This window comes from Mixophyes fleayi, chromosome 2 (genome assembly GCF_038048845.1).
Source record: "Mixophyes fleayi isolate aMixFle1 chromosome 2, aMixFle1.hap1, whole genome shotgun sequence".
NCBI classification, from domain to species: Eukaryota; Metazoa; Chordata; class Amphibia; order Anura; family Limnodynastidae; genus Mixophyes; species Mixophyes fleayi.
Window position 1 is genome coordinate 88776091 of NC_134403.1, and position 24459 is coordinate 88800549.

Here is a 24459-nt window from a genome sequence, read left to right on the forward strand (position 1 = left end):
AGCTGAAAACCACATTTATTTTTTTATTAGTTTATAATTAACTTATAGGGCAAATTTTATTTTTCATTACATCAAGGATGTAATATTATTGTATTATATTATGGGGAAATATGAATATATAATTATATTAACTGGGTAATACAATTTGAATGCTGCTGGGGTCTATAATCATTACCATAATACATATAACACCAATTCTGCAGCGCTGTACAGAGAATTCCCACCAGTGCCTGCCCTGCTGGAGCTTACTGATTCTCACACACAGGTTACTTACGTCAGCAGCCTAGAATTATTTATGATGCACACATGGCACTCTCATAATAATACAATAATATTGTCCTCTTAATGAAAAAATAATTTTCCTCCATAAATTCATCAGAAATTAATTTTGTCCCCATATCAATAAATGATGTCTCCTCTTATGTTCTGAATGACACGATAGCTCCACCAACATGTATGCACTATCTAGGCAACCAGAAGCAGACATTTTTTTTTCTGGCAGTTTTGACTAAATCAGCGTTCATCAATTCGTGACAGATCACCTTATAGTAAATGCAGCAGCTTTAAGTACTAAACCACCGGCTATGTATGGGAGTTTAAAACCCCCACCTAACATGATTTTTAGTAACTCTACCTCCCTTAAAATGTCAGCTTTTAAGCTAGTTATCCGTTGAGGGCTCTTCACTTATGGCAAAGTTTATTTCTTGGCTCAATAGATTGTAAGCACGGATTGTAAGCTTCTCACCTCTGTCTGTATTACCCAGTATTGTTTTACTACTGTATTTATTTTCAATTGCTAAGCACTATGGGATGTGCTGGGGTGATATAAATAAATGTTGATGAAGTCCTTCACTGCTTACTGCCTTACCGGTCTCCTTTTGGGCCATAATCAGTTCTTTCAATGTGGCCTCTCACTATTATACCTGCACTGGTGTCAGCATGCTGGGTCTCCAATGCAAGCCGTGTCTTTTGTTCCTGCATATTTGAACTTCAACAAGTAATTCTAAAAAGCCAACCTCTCTATTTTCATAGTCCTTGAGGCTGGTTGGAATTCAGCAAGTACAAGGTTAACTCCTGAAAGCAATCACGGTGCTAATAAACTCCTCAGTGTGCAATTTTTTTTATTGGCGTTCACCGGGATAAAGAGCTCTGGTCATCTGCACCAGTGTGCGACTTTGTGGTACTGTGCCAGTAGAGATATCTGCAACAGACTACCTGTAGCAGAGGTGAGAAATGAATAAAACATATCACATGATGCAGTCATACAATATGCCATAAGGCAGTGTTATAGGAGTATAAAGGATCTGCAAATGTTTTTGATCACCTAGGAGTGTTGAGACCAGTACCAAGACGTTTCCTATACTGTGAATGAAGGACAGCACACATACTGCACATGCGAGTCTGGTACCAAATTATTTAGCCCTAGAAAAACACCAGATGTTTATTCTTTCAGAAAGCCCCATTTATGGTCAATGTACTGCCAAGTTTCTTGCCAATAATTATTTGGGTCAGACTGTATTCAATGTAGGGTAACACTGCCTTCAAATTCAGGGGCCTAGTGTAATTTAAGCTTTTAAAATGAGGGACATTAGTTGGATGATAGAGGGTCTCATTCAGACTTAGGAACAAAAAAAAAAAACCCCACATGCAGCCAGATTTAGAGTTGAGGGTGTGTGCCCTAGCTCAGCTCTAAACTGCAGTGTAAAAATAAAGTTGTATAGCATTTAAGCAACAAAAAGAACTTTTTTTTTATATGCCTTTAACTCGAAGCACATAATATCAGCTCAGAGGCAGAGCATAAGACCCAATAATAAAGCAAATTTGATAGATATGACTATTATTAAATGGCAGTTTTATATAGCAAGATTTGTTATGTACCAATAATTTATTCATATATTGCTTAGTCACATTTGCTGCACACACTTTTATGAAGCTCCTGGTCTATTTTTCTTGTAAATATTTGACAGTTTCTTAATTCTTCAAGGCAGCAGAGGTCACAGAAACACAGCTCCAAGGACAAGTGGACAGATGGACCTGAACAGTGCAGACAGAGTAGGTGTAGATTTGACAGACTATGGGCTGAGCTCAAATATATGGGATAATGTACACATTGCTTTATGTAATAGGAATATTTGATGTCACCATGGAGTTACACAATCTATAAAGGCATGAGGCCTTATATTACAGGTTTTATCTGAGGCTATATGACCCATGAACAATGCAGCCACCTTCAGGCTACATCAACTCACAGCACAGGCTAAAACCAGAGGAAATTATATGTAGTATGAACAAACCCTGATCACAGCGTGATATATAGGTTGTGCAATAACTGCAAAAAAAAAATACTGAAAGACATTACCATTAGAAATATACCGTATATATTTTTTCATCTAGCATGTGTGGTCATTTCTGCAATGTCTACAGATTGAACCCGAGATTTGGCCCCACATAACAGAGACCTAAAAGCCCACACAGTGTATCCAGAAACACCGGCCATCCAGTTCTCCACATTTGTTTTGCTATTGAGCTGGGAGGCGTTTCTGGATCTGACAGATGTTCCTACTTATACTCTCTAAATCAGCACCGCGCTGCCGCTTCTTATACAGACATTTAACATGTGTGTTCAGAGCCAATTATTTCCAACCTTCTGGTACTTAAGGTATATACACAATTATTTTCAGCTTTTAAAATTACTACGAATGTGATAAGGCAGTAAGAGCCCATCCACACTTCAGTAACAATAAGTTGTTGTTTATACCTGGTAACACTTATGTTATAGTTACATAGAGATTAATGCACTATTCTAAACGCAATATACACTTAAGTATATCTTCTAAAATTATAACTCAAGCTTTAAATATATGTAATAAACCAATCCAAGTCTAAGAAGTGTTTCAGTTTTATTACTTTGAAGCAAGAAATCCAGTTTGTAGGAGTTTGAGTCCCAGTAACAGATTCCTGGCTTCCCATTCTTTAGGATACAGTCTAGGTGGGGGAAAGGCAGTGCTGAGATGTCACTGCAGCCGGTGCACAGTACTTGTGGCCGAGATGTACATATATAACAGAACATGATGCTTCCAGACAGCCAACAGCTGCAGAAACCATTACCCAACATGGAGTTTGACGTGGAAGGAGTCAGTCCTAAGACAGCATAACAATGTCTGTTACCCAGAGTAACCAAACTCACTCACCCTGGGAAGACCGTCATTGCTATATCCTGACAATGAAGGCTGAAAAGGTACAACGGCTTAGACTATTAGATATCTTGCTTGAAAGTGGCAAGTTCCTCATCATTTCTATCATCTTTGCATGGATATTCATCACACTCATTTACTCTTTCCAGAAGTTAGGATACAGAGAGGCCACAAGGAAGGAATAACTAACTGGACACATGAAAATAGCAGGCGGAGCTTACACTAACAAATGTCCACAATGTGTTCTATGTTGTAGTAAGGGAAGTTATTTAGCAAACTGCACACTTGGGGTTGCACTTGATGTAAGCCAGTTATGTTCTTGTAGAGAGCCTGCAGCTACAGCCATCCCCAATGCTGTTCTCATGGTTAATATACATATTTAATACAAATCCATATTTAAGAATAAGAGCGTACTGCGTGATGCATAGGCTTCCTGAGAGTGAGTACTATGCCGGCAGACATCACTTAAATGCAGACGCTGATGTAATAACTATGGTACCATCTGATAGAAGTATGCGATCTCATGACTTCGAAAGCTGGGGGGGTCAAGTTCCCCACATCCCCGAACACACCTTTCTGCACCAGGCATTTGCCTCCTCAGTTGGGTGCAGAACTCCTCATACAGAGACTGTAGGAGGAAGAACATAGTGAACAATGTATTTATGACATGTATTTTTTTTTTTTGTTAAACGACCAGAGAATTGATCATTACTACAACTTCCTCTGGAACAACATGTTATGTCCTTGTGAATACAAGGCTGGTCAACTACAACTCTGGAATACACCATGTGAAAGCTTTGCCATGTTAGGTGGTATGATTGGTTGTCAGCAGCTTGCAACAAATAACATGCAGCCCTCAGCAAGGACCATGCACTTCATCCCTTCAGAGTCCTGCTGCTGAACCCGGTCTAAAACAGCAGGATGACTCGGGCTGACTGCGGTTGTACACCAACCCCAACATCCTTAGGAGCCGCATAGGAGACTGGATAACACACCCTCTGTGGAATCCATCATACCATGTTGGTACATTAACTTCTTATAGCCTTAAAGTTACAAGTTCCTGTGCTACCAGAGAAACATTGCAGTAATACAGCGAATACTAAAGCACTGTGCCAAGCATTGCCTTTTGCAGTCAAAATAGAGAAGCATAACACAAAAGTATATATATTTACTTGAACATTCTTAAGCTGACAATGATCTAATTAATAAAAACATTTATTTTGCATTTATACAGAACAACCTTAAGTCTATTGTGAATCTGAACATCCAATCCTTATTTTGCACAGCCTTTGCCTGCACAGACGAGGGAGCAGGAAGTTTCACACAGAGGGTGCTGAAGGAGTGTATTATAGCCAAGTCTTACGGATTCCCTTTCAGTCTGTATGCTTATGGGTGATTAACAGTGCTGCAGAGGAAGACTGCTTTAACAATTATTTTACAAGGTTTGGGACAGCTCCGTTCCATCCCAGTTACTTCTGACAAGGAGATGGTAACATATTAATGCCAATGTGCTTCCTTAAGGTAGAAAAACACCCATAAAACGGACATTATCTTTAACACGTTTCTCTATCACCATTATCTTGAATTTAAAAGTCACATTAGTAACAGATCACCTAAATCAGACTGCATAGAGCAGACATTAATGAAAGATGTCAAAGCAGGCAGTAGTAGATTCATATGAAATCACTAATGATCTCTAGGTACTGCCAACTACATCTTGATGGGGGTATGTCAAGGAAGCAGAGAAACAAAAAGGTTTAAGATCAGTAGAAATAACAAGTCTGATACCTGTACCATCTCTGTCACAGTTATTTTACCTTGTCACACACACACACAAACAAAAGTTAAATGTTCACACATTCATGACATGACCAAGAATTTGGGTGGAAACGACAGCTATACATACATAAAATAAAAGCTTCTTAAGAGGATGAAGGACCAGGAATAAAAGCTGCACACACTCACAGGTAGGATTGCTGCAGGACAGTTCCTGGTTCTCTAGCAAATTCAGGTGGGAGCATTCTCTGCATTATAAAAACAATAAAAAAAAAGCTAGACTAGCAGCCAGCAGGGAGTCAGAATTGCCCATTACCTCCTCACACATCTATAAGTACACCTGGAAAGGATTACTTCCCAACGGCCACACATTTCTGCAGCACCAGGGTCAAGCTGTTTTTGTGGCAAGTGGCAAATAAGATATACTTTGTAAATATGGAAACATGCACCAATGTATAGTGCTCGACAGAAGCCTTCTACAAAGAGGGCCCTGTAGTATGACATAAGCATTGCATTGTCTACTGCTTGTTCACAGTGTAGAAGCACACAAAGTGTTGTATTTTGTGGTTTAAGTCCAGCGACCTATAAAACTCTGCACATAGTGTATAAATAACTAAAATGGAGGAGGGCACAGTTTTAACTACTCAATAGTTGCTCAACTACAAGTCTGATCCCTACCGGCAGCACATTAGCCCTTTCTTGATGGAGAAATTGAGTCTAGAACCCTCCATCAGGGAAGGGAGGTGAACGAAATGTGTTGTAAAGATGATGTGTTACAGCATAAATAACCAGAAGTGTTTTTCAGTCAGCGGTCAGAAGACGATAGGGTGCAAAGCAGTCTGTTGAAACAAAAGGTGTACTGTCTTTTAATTGGCTCTTCACTTGGATGGGTGAAGCCCTTGTTTTGCAATTCTTATATTAACCAGACTTCGGTCCGACCAGCTGAATAAGGCCGTCTGTGCTCATGGATTTAGGCCTCTCCAGAGGGAACCCAAGTGCTCGGCTCCAGATAAGCTGAGCTAGAACACCCAGAGCTCGTGACACTCCAAAGAGGACTGTGTAGTAGTTCATCTCCTTCATGCCGTAATACTGCAGGAAATAAAGAGAACGTTTAACTGAAGAGTCAACTTACAAACCAACAAAGGGTTTACTTTTAGTAAAAAACAGACATATACAAAACACCAGTATTCAAGGAAATCTGACAGCATGTATCTCCTATGCCACGCTGTTGTGTAAAGCGCTACGGAATACGTTGGCGCTATATATATATTCTAAAAATGAAAGTACCAGAAACATGTAGAAATCACCACCAATGGATTAGGAGCATTTTTACAGCACTGAAGTATTAAAGGAGACTATTACCCCAAAAGAGTGCGTCTCTTGATACAATTGTTTTAAGTGGACACAATAAGCTCAACCAAATTATTTTACAGGGGATATTTTACGGGTTATATTCAGGAAAACTGAATGGTTCTATGGCCCCACTGTGTCAAGTTACAGCAATAAGATCAAAGTACGACCACTTCTGTATTATGAAAATCTGTGGTAAGTGAATCACGTTATTTCTGTGAATGTGGCCTACATTTATGTTGTCAAACTGAATACTCTGATCAGACGATGCAGGCCAAAGGTTAATCACCATTTTTTTCCATTTATTTTAAAGGGCTATTAATTGATCACGAGGACATGTAGTAGACTCCTTCCAGGGATTCCTGCTACAGACACGACCAACAGTAGTGTTTACTATTGTGACCATCACGGAAGGTGTATTCGGAAGACAATATGCCACAGGTACATATTCTATTAACTATCAGTATGTATCAATTTATGTAGTGGGAAGAGTGTGTCACAGAAATATGAGGTCTGCCTAATTTGGAACACATGAATAACTTCTTCGGAAACATTCTCCATACTAGTCAAGTTCAGCTTTAAATAAAATTGTTTTACATTATTTGGAATGTAAAGTTTCTGTACACTATTGCACTAAACTAGAAAACATTTCCTAGGCTTTTGTTTATACTGAATATTCATTTCAGTTCTTGCAGTACATGACCGATGGCTACCGATACTATTTTCTGGGGTAAATATAATTTCAGCTGTGGATACATCATGCCTGTTGCTTTCTAAGTCTCCAGAATGGTTTCTTTCCTACCTGTAGGAGGACTCCACTGTGAGCATCCACATTGGGCCAGGGGTTCTTTGCCTTGCCTTGCTCTAGTAACACATTGGGTACAATCTTGTAAAGTTGAGCTACCAGCTTGAACATAGGATCGTTAGGAAGATGTTTGAGGGCAAACTCTCTCTGGCATGTGTAGCGAGGATCAGTCTTTCTTAGCACAGCATGACCATACCCAGGTACCACCTAGTAGGAAACGGTTTAAACAATTAGGTTCAAAAATTACAATTTAACACCACACATTTAAAAGGGATAAGTTGTATATACCCTGCCGGAATTCAGAGTGTTCCAGATGTAGTCTCTTAGCTGCTCATCTGATACCTCCCCACCTAAATCCTTCTGTAGGTGTGTTAGCCATACCAGTACTTCCTGTAAATGAACAGAATAAGCATCATTAAACCACCAACTACCAAAGCAATGCAGACTGGTGTGAATGTTTGAATTGGACACATACTTGGTTGGCCAGTCCATGCAGAGGACCTGCTAATCCATTCATGGCAGCAGCAAAGGAGAGGTAGGGATCAGATAGAGCGGAGCCAACCAAATGGCTTGTATGTGCACTGACATTGCCTCCTTCGTGGTCACTGGAAATGGAGATGAATCGGTCAAGAGAGAAAATTAAGCAGATAGCCAACACATAAAGTGACCCTGCGACACTTAGACACGAGTCTCAAGTAATAACATGTGCCTCTAAAACAGAGAGGCCAAAAACAAAATGTATACAATAAATTAAATGGATATAACGTGTAGTAACATATTCATTACAATAGATAACTTCTAATGAACAGTGACACTATTGCCAGTTACCAGCATTAAAAGCATTGGTCACAGTAAACCATTAAGAGTCATGGATTCCACAGAACCACCACCTACCTGTGGATGGTTAGATAAAGTCTCATGAGCTCTGTAAACTGTGCATCTGTGTAGCCCAGCATGTTGGTAAAGTTGTTGGACCAGTCCAGATTGGAGTCGATGGCACCAATACTACTTCCTTCACGGTAAAGGTTGCGGTAGATCTTCGCAGCAATGCATGGCAGTTTAGCAATCAGATCCATAGAGTCTTCATATATCAACTTTCGGTAAAAGGGAGAAACAAATTTAAAGTTAAGATATTGGTGTTATTTCACCTAATTTCATTACATATTCTTCTGCGCCAAGATGATTTGTGTCTCCTGGGGAGCCCAAAACAACCTACATTAATACAGAAGTAATCCCAAAGTTATAAACAGGAGGGGCAACTGAAGTTTAAATGTAACTTCTGCCTTGTCATTCAGCAGCACAGTACGCCATGTTATCTTAACGTCCTGCACCCTACAAACACAAAACCACTAAAACAGCCCTGGACAAATCTTATGTTGGGAATGCTAACCAAGTTGTAAGAGTCAGCAATTGAATAATAAAGGCAGTATCAAGATGTGGGGCAATGTATGTTCGTAAATAATACATCATACTTGGCTAAGACAGCTTTTAAAAATGTACAGTCTATGCCCTGTTCACACACAATGCACCAGCCTATTTTACACAGCAAATGGAATTAAAATTCAAGACAGATTTGTTGCAATGAGGAAAAATAAAAAAATAATCGGGACGTACTCTGAAGAACATTAACTTTTCTATACCACATTCGTGGACTACATATGACATCTGTTCATATTAAGTTTATCCGGTCAGTCACTGCCTGTTACCTGAACACATTTTCATATTACATGTAACATAGATCTTCTGCAAAGTTTCCATGTGTCCTTTTTAGAACAGCGTCAGAGTCCAACATGAAGTACGTCAACCTTCGTACCCAGCACATACAATAAATACTTTGCATGCTCTTTATAGTGTGTTCACAATCATGGGGGAGGAATTCTTCCAGAGAGAAATCAAGGGCTGGCTGACATTGAACAGTCACATGAGCTTTGCTTTCCGGGACACATTTATAAGCCACACTTTTCCTATCTCTGCACGTCTCTTGCTGCATGTTAGATGGGCTGCACACTACACACTACCCTCTCATTCCAGTACTACATGTGTTTGTGACAACCTCAGTGTTCTGTGTGAACGACCTGTCACACAGCCAAGGACATTGATGGGTGGAGAGAAAACCACATGGAAATTCCTAGCACCTCCCCATAAACATAACTAATGTTAGTACAAGGTGATGCAAGGACACTCAAGTATGACCTTGAAAATTAATAATAGGAGTATGACAGTGTATAGAGGCAAGTGATAATACACTACTAAAAATGTTCAATAAAGGAAAAAGTAAAATGGAGAAAACTTGCATTGGACAATCACAAAAGTTGTGATAAGAGAATAGTAGGTCTCTTGGTCTATCCTTTTATAAAGCACAAGTTGCGTTTGATCCCCATATAAGACATCTCCTTTTACAGCTCATTAATGTGGTGCATTTAGGTTCAATGCAAAGCACTCGTATGCTCTTAGAATTTGGATTCATATATAATATGCATAGTTGCAGCCAATTGCAACCAATTCCTATGTTTCACCATCTATTTCTGGTAAAATAAAGGTTACTCTGCCAGCAGAATATCTAGAACTTTCTTTTCTTAGGCCAACCTATTTTGAATGAGATCTAGGTATGTAGTACCAAAGCTGAAATTGTACACTTAGGGGTGGAATTCAATTCCAAGCCCCGTCAGAGCCTTGCGTGAGTAGACACAGTAAGATGTTGGGTACCTAGAACATGGCCGATTTTGGAAATGGGCCCAAATGCAAATTGCATGAGGCTCCTACAGGAGCTCCCGATGAATCTCCCTCTTTAAATACACATAATAGCTTTTTGTAATGACTGAAGCCTAAGTGAATCCAACAGGATTACAATGCATGCGACTGTGAAAGGGAGGTTTTCACGGCAGTGCAAGAAGCCTTCACCTGCGGCCCACCAGCCAGCTGCTCCCAACCTTACTTCCTGCTTTGCTAAAACAGAGAAGGCGGCAGACCAGGGACAGCAGACTTCCACGTCACGTGAGCTATTCTGTACAACAGTGAGTTCACACTGCATAACAGCTGTGCAACCCCTAGGAACGTTGGAGCCTTGAAGAACATGTTGTCCATCCTGGTTTACAATGTAGCCACAAGTGATTAAGGGACATTTTAACCAATTGGAGGTGGGTGATTATCTATTGTACAATTTGATTTAAAAAAAAAAAACATTTAAACTAAAACGCGAACCATCAACAAATTAATGAGGGAGATATGAATGGTCAATACATAAAATATTCCCCCTCTTATTTTTCTCTTTCAAAAGTTCCATCTTCTGTGCATTTATATATTGTATGCATTTGTATTCATAGATCATAAAGATTGGTCCATTTAATAAAGTTTATTTGCAGATACTAGCAGAATGGTTTCTTCAGAGTTATTGATATGGTGCATGTGCAAAATTTAGATCAGATGGGGAAAACTAGAACACAAATGTCATTTTGGTGTTGAGTGCCCTCTGAAGGATGTTCATGATATTACACAAACACACTAAAGGAATAGTCCACCTAACGTTAATTATATATTACCTGGGGCCAGTACACAGTTTGTTAACTAACTACATTGGGTAAAAGCAAAGTAAACATATCCCTATGTGCATTTTCAGGATGTTTAGCCAAGGGAATGACGCTTACCTCCCAATACTTTGATCTGTTAACGCCTTCAGCATAGGCACGAGCAAAGTTGCTCTCGCTGTTTAGCGCTGTGATTGCAGCACTGAACTGAGACATTGGGTGCAAGTTGGTGGGGAAATTGTCCAACATAGTTACCACATGGGAAGGCAGAGCAGCTCTCTTTGCCCACTCTTTAGAGAGCCAGCTAACCTGTTAAAGTAAAGAAACAGATCTATTAATATACTAGTAACTATGAACAGATTTAAAATAGAACGCTAAATATATCCTTACATGTGGAGAATGGTGAGGTCACATAACTAATATTGTGAATGTTCTAAGATGGAGCATTATTGTAGAGAAAGTTAAACACCTGAATATTAGGAGTATTCCCATTATAAACACACAGTGGGGTCACATATTAGCATGTAGGTAATACCATAGCACTCTAGTCACGGAGGCGATAATCGTACAAGCATGTGAATGGGGGATGGACCCAATGCCGATACAATTTTCCATGTGCTGTAGTGTGAACAAGACCTAACAAAGCATGTTACATATTTAGCAACTGTTATTGAGTTTTCAGCAGACAGTGCAACAACTGACCAATGTAGACATAGCTTACAGCAATAGCAAGATGCAGATTACACCTAAGTTTTACCTGCTCCTGAGTGGGCACCTCCCCTGTAACCAAGAGCCAGAAGAGTCCCTCGGGCAGTGGTTCTTCCCCTCCTGGAGCCCTGGGCAGCAGCTTCTGGCATTCAGGGATGCTGTAACCACGGAAACGGATGCCCTAGAAACAAATATAAAGAGCTATATTCTACAAATACAACACAGGGCCCATGAATAAAGACAGACGCGTGGTCATTCTTACCTCATCAGGATCAAGCACTGACGTTTCATAGACCAATCCTTTCATGCCTCTCATGCCACCATACACCTAAAGAAAATATATAAGAACTACAGCTAAAAATGTGTGGAGAGGTTGGTGCAAGTAAACGTGCTTACTGATGTTCTGGATCATGACTGCCCATGAAACAAAAATACATAGGGGGCAGACTCACCCAAGCATGCAGCAACTATACTCAAACCAAGATTTCTACACAGATATAGAATATATCTATCTCTATCTCTCTATATCTGACTTGCACAGGCTGCATTTGAAATGGGTTATCTGCTTTAAGCAGAAAATGGAATAAAAATGCCCTGTTCCAAAGATGCTGGGGTGTGGTATGCAGCTTCAGCACATATGGCTTCCCCAGAGCAACATGCTGAAGTCATCATAGATTGTATGCAGCAAACGTTCATCTCGGCACCACGAAGCACACCAAGTAGCTTCACTAACATTGTAATCAAACAACCCTTTCCTAACTCTATATTGCATAGTGTCATTTACTTATAACAGCTACACTTGTACAACGTTTACTTGTCATTCCCATGAACGCCTAAACATGCTGCTATTTAGATGTTTAACTATTCAGACAGCCAACATCTGGTTTTCTCTTTTGCATTTATGTTAAATCACTAAATGAACACGAGCCAAAGCCAAGGGTTAAAAATAAACACATGGCTGCACAAGGAATGAAACCGGCATAGTGCAGACACGCACATATACGTGTTTAGGCTCCGGACTCATAAAATAAGACAATACAACTGGATATTTCACGTTAGACACACTAGAACATTCAGAGAAGCATACTGTAACCAATAACATACAAAGTTATATTGTTTCACAGATTTCTATTTGCTCGTAAAACTTTTGCACCAGAAGGTTCCTGCATTGTTTGTTATAGATTTATCTTCCTAACTTCCTTATGCGCTTTCCCCTACACTTATATCAGGCAGTTTATTGTTGCCGTTGGATAGGATGACTATTGTGCTTTCTGCGTTTGAAACAAACGTTTCCATGGAGCAGATGGATGTAATTCCTCTGGCCAACAGAAAACCGCCTGAAAGTCCAGTGACGGCTGAAAATAGAGAAAGTAGCAAAAAAAAAACTATTCACTGAAAAAGTTCAAGTCAATAAACTAAAGAAATATAAAAGGTGCTAAACCCCCTTAAAATAGACCAGTCATACACACAGCGCAGACATGCATTTTGTGGGCCAACCCATTATAAAGCCTATCAATTTGGCAGGAACCAGTGATATCAGCGAGGCACTGGATGCCAGTGAATAATTTGCTTATGAATGTTTTCAGCCCACACAATGGATGCATGTAGGCAACAGATTCACCTTAAATATAAAAGTGTGTAGGATGTAAATTACTTTCCCCTCAGTAACATCACACTGTTACGGTTTAAGAATTTATAAGAATAAGTAGACAAACCTACACCAGTCACTACTAGTGCGCTCTCTGCTTTTACTTAGAGACTCATCAGGGAGAATATGAAAGTGTTTGAAGTTTATTTCACCTTTTCCTAATATTAGAACACTTTCATTTTATATTGTCAGCTCACAGAAACAAAAGCTTTGGCTATTTAAAATAGAAGCTCAACAAAACTGTATATCAGGGGTACGCAACCTGCGGCTCTGCAGGTGTTGTGAAACTACAAATCCCAGCATGCCTTGCCACCTATCTGCTGGCAAAACATACTGGGACTTGTAGTTTCACAACACCTGGAGAGCCGCAGGTTCCCTACCACTGTTGTATATGTTAGTTATTTAACTATGGTTTGAAATGGGGAAATGTTTTTGGGGATAAACATTATGCACAAAAGAAATATTTGTACAGCAGCACTGTATTACACATCTCTTCCCAGGAGTACAGAGCGTTACAGTTTTATTGCTGGGTTCTGTAGCAATCATTGTAACCTTCCTATCTGCCGCAAACATTTAACTGTATCAAAACTAAAAATACCCAACAGTGGACTTGCATGTATAGAAATGTCAAATCATTAAAACAGAGGTAACCCTATTTTTCTCCCCATGATAAGTAACCCTGTACATATTACTGCTAAACTGTGTCTAGTCAAGACCCAAAACTGAAGCAGGTTTCTTAAAAAAAATCTACCAGTTTTTACAAAAGCACAAAAGCATTTAATATAACATGAAAACTGGTACTAGGAGTGTTTTTTTCCTGGCTGGTCTTACCATGTCCACGGTGATCTGGCCAATGACCGTCTTGCCATGTTGTTGCTTAAAGCTTTTGATTCTGGCGCTTTCTTTAGGAATGAGATCGGACAGGACATCTTTTAGGTTCTACAAAATAGTGTAAAAGAAACAGCTTAGTACATCTTGAAAGGGAACTTCAAATGGGTGTTATAAATCACACTAAAACTGCCCAAAACCAAACCAAGAGCAAAACAAAAGACCAATAGCTTACCGTGGAAGAGCTGGCCTGCCGAGCAGCAATCAAAACACAGGGAGAGTTCTGTTTGGAGAAGAAAGAAGAGATTGTGCCCATTATATTCAGATGTTTGGGCTTCACAGGCTGGAAATAAATGCTGTTGCCTGCCAATGAGATTATGTAACAAGCAAACTCAAGGGATGGGAATATTCTTTACACAGACATGTAATGGATCTCTAAGGTATTAGCAGTACCTGATCAACGGCAGCCTTTCTGTTCTCTCCAACGTAAATCAAACAATACAGTGTTGAGGGAGGTTTATCACTATATGTTTCAACCAAACTTACTACTACTCCTCTTATAGAATACAGAGCATGTGGAGCCAGTCCTGAAGACTCCCTCTGACATAATTTGCAGCAAAGTCTGTAATAGGAAGTAGGACATCCTGAGACTAATGGGGACAATGAACAGCACTGTAGGAAATGTGGAGTCCTAGACTGTAAATGGATTACAGGGTTGCAGCTAACATTCTTATCTGACAGAGCTCATCTGTAATTATGTAACTTACACAACATTCACAAGTCACTTGTCTGAAAACTATTACAAAACAGGTCTTCACTCTATACTGTGCGCTATACTTAAAGTGTGTTTAGCATCTGGGGGCTCATCAGTCCAGCAGGATCTCTACTAAATTAAGAAATTAGAAACGTATAACTTAAAAGGTTAAATCTCAGATCATTACAACACACTGACAGTTGACATGATCAATAGCAGCAAACAGTTCACATGACAACAAACGAACAAAGAGGATGAAAACAGGAGAACCAACGAGTAATTACATAACATTCAGACTGTTATATGACTCATACAATTGCACTTGTACAAAAAACCAGTTCAAAATCATATATGAATGTACAACTTTAGGCAATTCTGTTTAGGAGACATCTTTCACACAGCTGTGTTGTTCGCAGTCTGGAGAAGAATGCTTACACACTAGAAACTACCACCACCGATAAGGTCAGTAACAGTCAAGTAAAGCAAGGAGGCAAGAAAAATAAACGTGTACAACATGTATATTGATAAGCATTTGACAAACAGCTGGGAAAGGGAGGACTGTAGTGACAACTCTGTGGGCAGTGTCTTAATACAGCTATATATTACTGCTTATAAATAGAGACTTCATATGAAGTCTGCTCTCATACACTACATGATATTTGACTTTTAAGTCTTGAGTGACATCTTACAAAGAACAAACATTAGCCAAAAGGAGCATAGGGCAATCAATTCATGTAAATGTTCTCACCATGATCCCCAATATGCATGTATTTACAACTTAAAAAATAGGGATTTGCCTGATAACTCTCAAAGCAATAATTAATGCTTCTGTACTTTCAACCCAAGGTGTAATTTGCATCACTAGGCTATCTTATTAGACTTTGTTCCAGAGGTGCAGGAATGACCAATTAAAATAAATGCTGTTTTTTTTAATGAACTGACCTTTTAATATCCTTTCAAAATCTATTCGCTAATCAGTTGTACTGTTTATTGTGTCAATAAATGCACAGTCTGGAATGATCATGTAGCAGAAGCATAACTATCTAGTTATGTTGTAACTCAGGGATTGTGCACAACTATCTGCTTTCAATATGCTTTTCACACATTAACCTTAGGGCTGTACTCACTATTGTGTTATAAAATTTAAAGCAGTGTTGAAGAATTTCAGAACACAGCAGGCGACATATTTCTCATGCATTAAGTACTACCAGTATATTGCACTATATTTCTAAAAGCATAATGCATGTATGAAAACGACCTGACAAGCACAGTACTGCACTGGTTAACATTCCTGCCTCACAATATTGGGGTCATGGGTTGATTTCTATCTCCGTTAACACCAGCTCTTCCATTTCCCAAGTCAGCTGCCTGAGCGTCACCGTCGGCTCTACCCTCTATTTTGCCCCTCACATTCAATCTCTTGCCCAATCCCATCGTCTTTAACTCGGCAACAGTGCCTGCATCCAGCTCTTCCCATCTCAGGATGCCACGAAAACCATCAATGCACTCATTTCCCACCTTGATTACTGTAACCTCCTCACCAGCCTCCCCCACCTCAGGCTTATACTTAACACTGCTGTGAGACTCATCTTCCTCACCCACCTCCCCTTCAGAATCCTTTTCAAACTGATCACCCTCACCCGCAAGGCCCTCCTCCCACTCCACTGCCCCATACATCTCCAACCTGCTCCCCATTCGACCTCCAGCCCGAGCCCTGTGATCAGCCAATGACCGCCATCTCTCCTCCCCTCATCTCACTCCAGAATCCCAAAATTTCTCCTGGGCTTCCCCCCCACTATTGGAAAGATCTGCCACGCTCTATCCGTTTGTCCACCTTCAAATAAGCACTTAAAACTCATTTGTTCCTCAAAGCCTACCACCAATCCACCTAACCTTCTTCCCATGCTTTATCTCCTCACCCTCTCTTCCCCCTGCCCCGTTACCTCTTGCAATTGTTCCCATTTGTCTTCCCATTATGCCTTCTGGTTGTTTGTCATTACTTTAGGGTGTAAGCTTTTACTAGCAGGGCCCTCTTCCCTCCTGCCTATCTCCCTATTCTCCTCCAACTCCACTGTGCTAGCTATGTTTGGAGCAATTGAAGTCCTGGTATTTTAGTTCACTGTTCTGTTTTACCCTGTATGGTCCACTGTTTACTGTATGGCGCTGCGAAAATCTTATGGCATCCTATAAATAAAGATTGTGACAGGATGGACCGCCTATGCCACCCTGTCTGTTGTTGCTGGGAACCGGCTGGGCTTACTTTGCCACTGTTCCCTTTCGTTATCCCAAATGCACCCTCTCACTGCAGTAGGAGGGGCTTACATATGCTGTCACCACTGGACTCCTTTACCAGCATCCAGAACCGGGTTTCTTCTGGATAACTGACAAAGCGAGTGTACCCCGTTACTGGTGTACCTGGGCTGGGACTCCTGACCTCTTCCTATGGATCAGGGTTGCTGTGGATGCATCCCCCCTGGCCTATCAGGCTAGCCAGAGCTGCTGTGTAGCAGGCAGAGCGGTGGTACTGGATGCTTGGTCCAAACCTCAGAGAAAGCCAGGAATGGATTAGATTTTGGGTCTAATCTGTATGTCACAGGATTTTCAGCATGGATGACATTTTCCAGCAGGTCTTTCAAGCAAGTGATGTTTATTTGCAGTCACACTGGTTGAAGGTAGCAGTGATCAGGTCAGATGGAACCAGAAGAACAATTTTTAATACAAGACACTGCTTTTTATACAGATTTGAACACAGCCTCACTGGATAAGCCAGCCCACTGAGGTCTGAGCTATTTTTAGAGTCAGGATGCAATTTGTTTACCTAAACATGGATTTACATTCAATGCAAAGCGAACAATTTTTACACTTATCTGTGAATTCCTGCATCTTATGTTGGACACAGGAAATCTAACAGCAGCCTAATTAAAAATCCTGTGCCTTCAGGTGCTAGACCCTCACATGAAAAGGTCTAATTAAGATGGGTCTTTTCTTCAGACAGTCGCAGAATACACATTCCCAAAGAAAGGTACAAAACCCCAAGCAAGTCATTTCCCCACCTCACAATACACAAAAGACTTCCTCCATAAAGGCTTATTGTATCAGATATATACCTCAGAAATCATGCATTTCCTCTAGCAAAGATAAAACAAACAAATTTCTTCCCCTGGTCTCAGAAATAAAGATATCTTTTACAAACATACCCACAATATCAAAAATAAGTACATTTGCAATTATATAAATAAGCATCCTACGCTATATCCTTTATATAAATTTATAACACAAGTTATTTATAAGTGATTCAGTCACAAAGATCAACAACAAAATGGGTTTGATTCCGATAAAGGCCCTCTGTGGAGCTTGTATGTTCTCCTTGACTTTGTGGGGTTGCGCTGGTTCTCCTCCCACACGCCAAAGACATACTTATAGGTTATTGCATGTTTGTGTGCTCCACTGGGACAGGGACTGATGTGAATGATTAAATATACTTTTGAAAGTGCTGCATTGCATGCAGGCACTATGTAACCAACTTTGTAATTAAAACACATCAATAAAATACATCTTATGCACAAAGCAGTTCTCATTAGTGCCAAGACAGAAGAAAAGTGACACAATGTGGCTTACTGGTTTTATGGTCTACAATGTTTGTTGCTTGGAGAAAAATTGTAGGGTAGGGTATACAAACAGGGGGGGGGGGGAAGTACCTTAACCAACACCGCATTCCAGTAACTTACAAACCAGATTCAGGCTGAGCTATGAGCTAGTCTGGTTCGCACGGCATCAGTCAGCTCAGAACAGCCGTTCTAGCAAAGCAGACTCTTACCGATAGCCCCAAGCGTTACTGTCATTTTATAAATACTGTAGCATAAACAGATATGTGTCACTGCAGGCAGTATTGATTTAAGCCACGTTAACTTAGGCTGATTAATATTTGTGAGAGTTAAAAGATTAGCTAACACTGCACACAAATTAAAATGATCAATATTAAGGACTGCCTATATGTAGATGAAATATTTCCCTTAAGGAACTTTCGCATGTACTACTCATTCAGTTCCAAAGCCTGAAGACAAATTGTGACTGGATCACTCATAAATAAGTTATGGTATCAATTTACTTACGAGAAATAGCGCAGGGCACATATTTATATCATTTCATAAGCACTTTTTTGTATTGCATATATTCTGAGTTAGGAAATCGTTATTTCTGAGACCAGGGTAGAAACTGTTTTTTCCTGTTTTCACCTTACTAAAGGATATGCCTTATTTCTGATGCATAGATCTGTTACAATAGGCCTTTGTGGATGGAGGTCTTGTGTGTATTGGGATGTATTTAGTATGGAAGTGTCATTGTTTAGGATTTGTAAGGTTGCTAGTGGAAACCTCCAATTAGGCATATGTGGAAGGGAGCCTTAGCAGGCAGTGCTAACGAAGTTTTGTGATGAAGTGTCATGCCTGCTCTGCCCAAAGGCCCAACAGGGGGTTATTACTGTGTGGCCTTTTGCCCAGGGTGAATTTCATTGATAAGTGTAAATTTTGTTAGCTTTGAAATGCATGTAAATCTGTTTTGGAAACCAGGGTACAGCCTGATTCTAAAAATAGACTATTTTTGAACTGTATAAAAAGCACTAGCTTGTATGTGAAAAGTGTTCTTCTCATTTCAACATTTGACCTGATCACACTGGTAGCTCAAACCAGTGTGAGCAAATAAACATCTTGATTCAAGACCTGCTTGAAAACATCTTCAATATTGCTGTATTCCTGTGACCTACAGATTAGACCCTAAATCTAATCCGTTCGCCGGCTGTTCTGAGGTTTGGACCCAAGCTTTCCAGTACCACCGCTCAGCCTGTTACCCAGCAGACCTGGTCAGTGTGATAGGCCAGGGGGGGTCCATTCACAGCAACCCTGATCCACAGTAAGAGGTCAGGAGTACCAGCCCAGGTACACCAGCAACAAGATACTCTAGCAGCGTCATTTACCCAAAAGAAACCTGGTACTGGATGCCGGTAAGGCGTCCAGTGGTGCCAGCTCGTTTAAGCCCCTCCTACTGTGGCAAGAGGGCGCTTTTTGGATAACGAAAGCGAACAGTGGCAAAGTAAGCCCAGCCGGTTCCCAGCAACGACAGACAGGGTGGCATAGGCAGCCCATCCTGTCACATAAATTGTTTCCTGTGAGGTGGGAACTCCATTCTGTTAAGGACCAATTCCCAAATTCTATTTTGAACATGTTGAGCTGTAGGTATTGTTGGGGTATTAAAAGTGGGGATGGCAAGGGGCAGTTGGACACAAGGGATAAAAGAATGTGATCAGCATAAAGTTGACAGTGAATGCTAGTGTGGCCATTATCAGTGGAGCTTTTCAAAAGTTCCTGAATAACACTAGAAGTAATAGTCACACTAGATTGACTATTGTTTCTAGTGTTTCTATAATTATTGCGGTTTTATACTTGTGATAACACTCCTTGTTCCATTTGGTGTATAACCTACATAAACACATTGAGTAGCTTAGTGATCGCAAAAACACAAGTAAAACGCATTTGATATTTTTACAAGCATTAAGATATGAGTAAAATGGCTGTTAACCTTAGAAAAGGAATAAATGTGCTGGAATTTTTTCAAAGGCACTCATTATCAAAGATGATATAATATAATTAAAAAAATTAAATAAAAATATCACATTGTACAGATTTTTTATAAAATCCATGGTTCAATGATGTTTTCATTAAAGCTTAACAATAATGCAGATATGTTGCAGTCTGGTTACATGCATTTACAACAAGGTCCAGTCTCTTGCAGACAAACGTAGATGAAAGGTGTATCGCTTGGTTTGTCCATTAGTACAGACCAAGCTTAGTGGACACCGGCCATTTCCCCTCCACACCCGATACAGGCACATTTAAATAAGAATTGCTGTGGCACTAAAAGAGATATATAAATATAAATATATATATATATATATATATATATATATATATATATATATATATATATATATATATATATATATATATATATATAGAGAGAGAGAGAGAGAGATTTTAAAATTGCCCTCTTGGGGCTTCTCCAGATGTGCGGAGCTAGGGTGTCCCCTGGAAGGGCTGCAGTAGAAGCCCCCGAGCTAAGAGACTGAATGTAGCTGCTGCATTGCAGTCCCTGCCGACAGCCATAGTACAGCTGCACAGGAGGAGATTTGCAATGATGCCTCCTGGATTCATTCCCTCCAGGGAGTCACAGCAGGCAAAGCACAGGACTGGAGCCCAGGGGCTCCAGCAGCAGAGAAAATGCTATCCCATTATCTGACCACCCATCCTCTGGAGCAGGTCTCCTGACAGTGAAGATTAAACCTCCCAACCCAGACTTCGTGGTGCCATGGTTGGGAGAACACCCCATGCCACAGAGCACAAGTTTACCAGGCATTAAAACATCCAAGCTGTGTGAATAAACCTGGATTGGTTAAAGGGACAATGGGCTGGATTATCCTCAGCCAATGTATGTAAAGTGTACAATTATTTTATTCCTCCTGGATGATCATCCCTATCACATAGGGATATTTAACAAGCCTTGTATGCTCATGCTGTCACATGTTTTATTTACTAAGCTCTATTTCCCTATTGTATGGTGTTGATACATTCGGCAGTATCAAATAATAGCAGCACTGTGTTGCACCAGAATGTCAGTAAATGTATATACTATAAACACACTTGTAGTGCCCAAAAGTCCCAAACAGCAGCAACTCTGTTGCGGTTATGATGTAGGTAAGTTCTGAGACAATGGTTAGCATTTCACTGGAGAAATCTCTCACTTACATAACAAATGTCCAACACATGACTACCTTATCTAACTTCTGATTGAACTAAAACCTGACCTTCAATGTCAAGGACGCGTTAAACATAAACATTTTAGCTAAATCTGTCAATCAGTGTTGGTTTAGTTTTTTTTTAGTATGATTAGGTTTATACACAGAACAAAAATTGAAATATTAAAGAACTGTTCACACATTAATAATAGTGAATATTTATAAAGTCCCAGAAGTCTGACCTTCATTCTGCTATGCAAAGGTAGAAGAAATTATAGAGAACACAGTAAATTTAAACTGCTTAGTTATTTTCAGATATAGGTCTAGGGTACAGCTGTATGCAACAGGTACTCTAAATTATTGCAATATGTTATACCCATAAATAACACTGCACACATGCACGTTACTGAAATATAATGTTAAATTGATAGGTTGACCCAGGTCAAGAGGAGGGTCTTCACTCAAATAGCCTTAGTACAAGGGAGAATTAAAGCAGACAATACTTTGTAGACGAGGGTGAAGTGACTTTCTCCTGAATGTCAGAACAGCTCTTGTGCACCATAAAACATAAGTTACTTGCTCTATGCTGCTAAGAATTGGCTTATAAGGAGCAGCATATTTTAAGAGCTCATCACAGCTCAGTCAGGTGAAGCTCAGATGCCAATACTGATACAAGTCACTATAACACAAATGAATGTGTGCATGCATACCTTGCACACTAAGCTTTAAAACAAGGGTTTCATTTATTAACTTTAGTTCCACTTCTGCAAATTTGTGTTTACAAGACAGTATTAGTTCCACATTAGTCACTGAATTAAGGCCATAGCCCAGTCTAGGACCACTAGTCATTCACTGACCTCAACAACAGTTCAGAGCTAAGCAGGTCTCCACTTCTGACCTTCCCTACACGTTTGACTGATTAGATAGAATGTAAAGCCTTAACAAAAGGCAAAAACCTAAAATGAATCAAACTAAACTAAAGTGTTATTTAAATGCAATCACCACATATGTATAAACGTTGCAGTACATCCAATATGAAAGAGTTAAGAGTGTATTATCTGAAGGGTGGAAGAAAGAGTAACAGAGCAGGAACCGTCTCTGGCCTTTTTGGCACTGGAAGTTTGTGCCCTTCCCTCGCCAATAATCTGCGAGTGAGGTAGGGAATATTGTGAATGTCACCCTGCTCCCACTGCTGCCGGCCGGCCTCCTCCTGGAGACCTGTAAGGTACACCGGCAGGAGGGCGGCCATCGCCCATCGCAGTGCGATGCGATGGGCGTTGTAACAGGATCCCGGGACTGCCCGATGTAACGTGATATGGAGGAGAGCAGCTGCAGCACACACAATACGCCGTACACCGGCAGGGTATAGCAGGTATATGGGAGGGGGATACGTCCATCACACACAGATCGCCGGACACCGGCAGGGTACAGCAGGATCGGTGTATATGGGAGGGGGGTACGTCCATCACACACATATCGCCGGACACCGGCAGGGTACAGCAGGATCGGTGTATATGGGAGGGGGGTACGTCCATCACACACATATCGCCGGACACCGGCAGGGTATAGCAGGATCGGTGTATATGGGAGGGGGACACGTCCATCACCCACAATACGCCGGACCCCGGCAGGGTACAGCAGGATCGGTGTATATGGGAGGGGGACACGTCCATCACACACATATCGCCGGACACCGGCAGGCTATAGCAGGATCGGTGTATATGGGAGGGGGACACGTCCATCACCCACAATACGCCGGACACCGGCAGGGTACAGCAGGATCGGTGTATATGGGAGGGGGACACGTCCATCACACACATATCGCCGGACACCGGCAGGCTATAGCAGGATCGGTGTATATGGGAGGGGGGGGTACGTCCATCACACACATATCGCCGGACACCGGCAGGGTATAGCGGGATTGATGTATATAGGAGGGGGGTACGTCCAGCACATACACACAGAGCCGCTCGCCCCGCTAGGGATGTGCGGGAAGAGGTTACACAAGCAGCGTCTTGCCCTATACTCACCTTGGCCCCTAGAATACGAGCGCACAGGCGTCCGGCTGTGATGAGAGACATTGCTACGATGGCTGGAGCTGGATCTGTAGTCGGGGAAGGGCCTGAGCCGGGAGCAGCTGCGGCGTCTTACTGGAACCGGCAAATCCGAAAACGCCTGAAAGGCCGGAGCCGGGACAAGGTTGAAAAGGAGGATTCGGGCCCTCCTCCTACTCAGTGACGTCACAGCGACGTAATCACGCCCGTGTGTCCCCACCATCTTACTAGGGGCGGAACTCTGACCTTCCCTTATTCCTTGCACTCAAAGGGCATTCCATTCGTCATACGTCTGCTGTACGCATGCGCAGCACTCATTGTGGGCAGGCAGTAAAACATGATCCGTGTATTACAAGCACCACGTCACAGGTGACCTGATACGTGTGGAGGTTTTCTACTGGCAACACTTTATGCCAGAGGCAGGGAAGCCATAGAGGCAGGGAAGCCATGCCTCTCCTGCTAGTATGGAACTGTAAGGCAGCAGGTGGGAATTTTACAACAAGTTCTCTGTGGGTTGTGTTACGTACGTTGCGCACATGATTGACAGGTATGAAGCGATGAAGAGCTTACACCTCCAGCTCTTGTTATCGCAACCACGCCCTCTCCGGCGCCAAAGCGCGTGATGCAGACGTTCGCAGACTCGGTCTGTGATTGGCTCCTCGGCTGCTGCTTGGGAAGGACTTGTAAAAGCGCAAAGACTGGCGGGAGGTCACAACGGCAACATGTAACATTGTTATAGGTTGTCAGGGATCTGCAAATGCTGCCAAATCCCAAACGATAATTAAAGTAACACTGTGCTTTCATTGTTGAAGCTTAAGAATAAAGGCCACTCTCATACCATGTAAAGAAAAAGTACAGTGTATAAAGGGAATTTATAACTTATTAAGTGTAGCTTTATGCATAGTTGTCTACTGTCCTGGAATGTCTGGGAGACGCCTGAATTTCTGGGAGAGCAGGGCAACCTCCAGCATTCTACCCACTTCATTAGTGATGTGGGTGGGATATATGGGCTTACTGTAGCAATTCACAGG

General features: G+C 41.1%; 1 protein-coding gene across 1 annotated transcript; it reads right to left on the reverse strand.

Moving 5' to 3' along the window:
- Positions 1-4393: 4393 nt before the first annotated feature.
- Positions 4394-23597, reverse strand: CS (citrate synthase). Its single transcript, XM_075199598.1, has 11 exons — positions 23405-23597; positions 14069-14116; positions 13837-13944; positions 11620-11685; positions 11407-11538; positions 10770-10958; positions 8020-8219; positions 7601-7730; positions 7414-7515; positions 7123-7332; positions 4394-6059 (listed from the first exon to the last, which is right to left on the reverse strand). Exons 1-11 carry the CDS (start codon positions 23453-23455, stop codon positions 5889-5891), a joined length of 1407 nt encoding a protein of 468 aa, XP_075055699.1. The 5' UTR covers positions 23456-23597; the 3' UTR covers positions 4394-5888.
- Between the last annotated feature and the right edge of the window lie 862 nt (positions 23598-24459).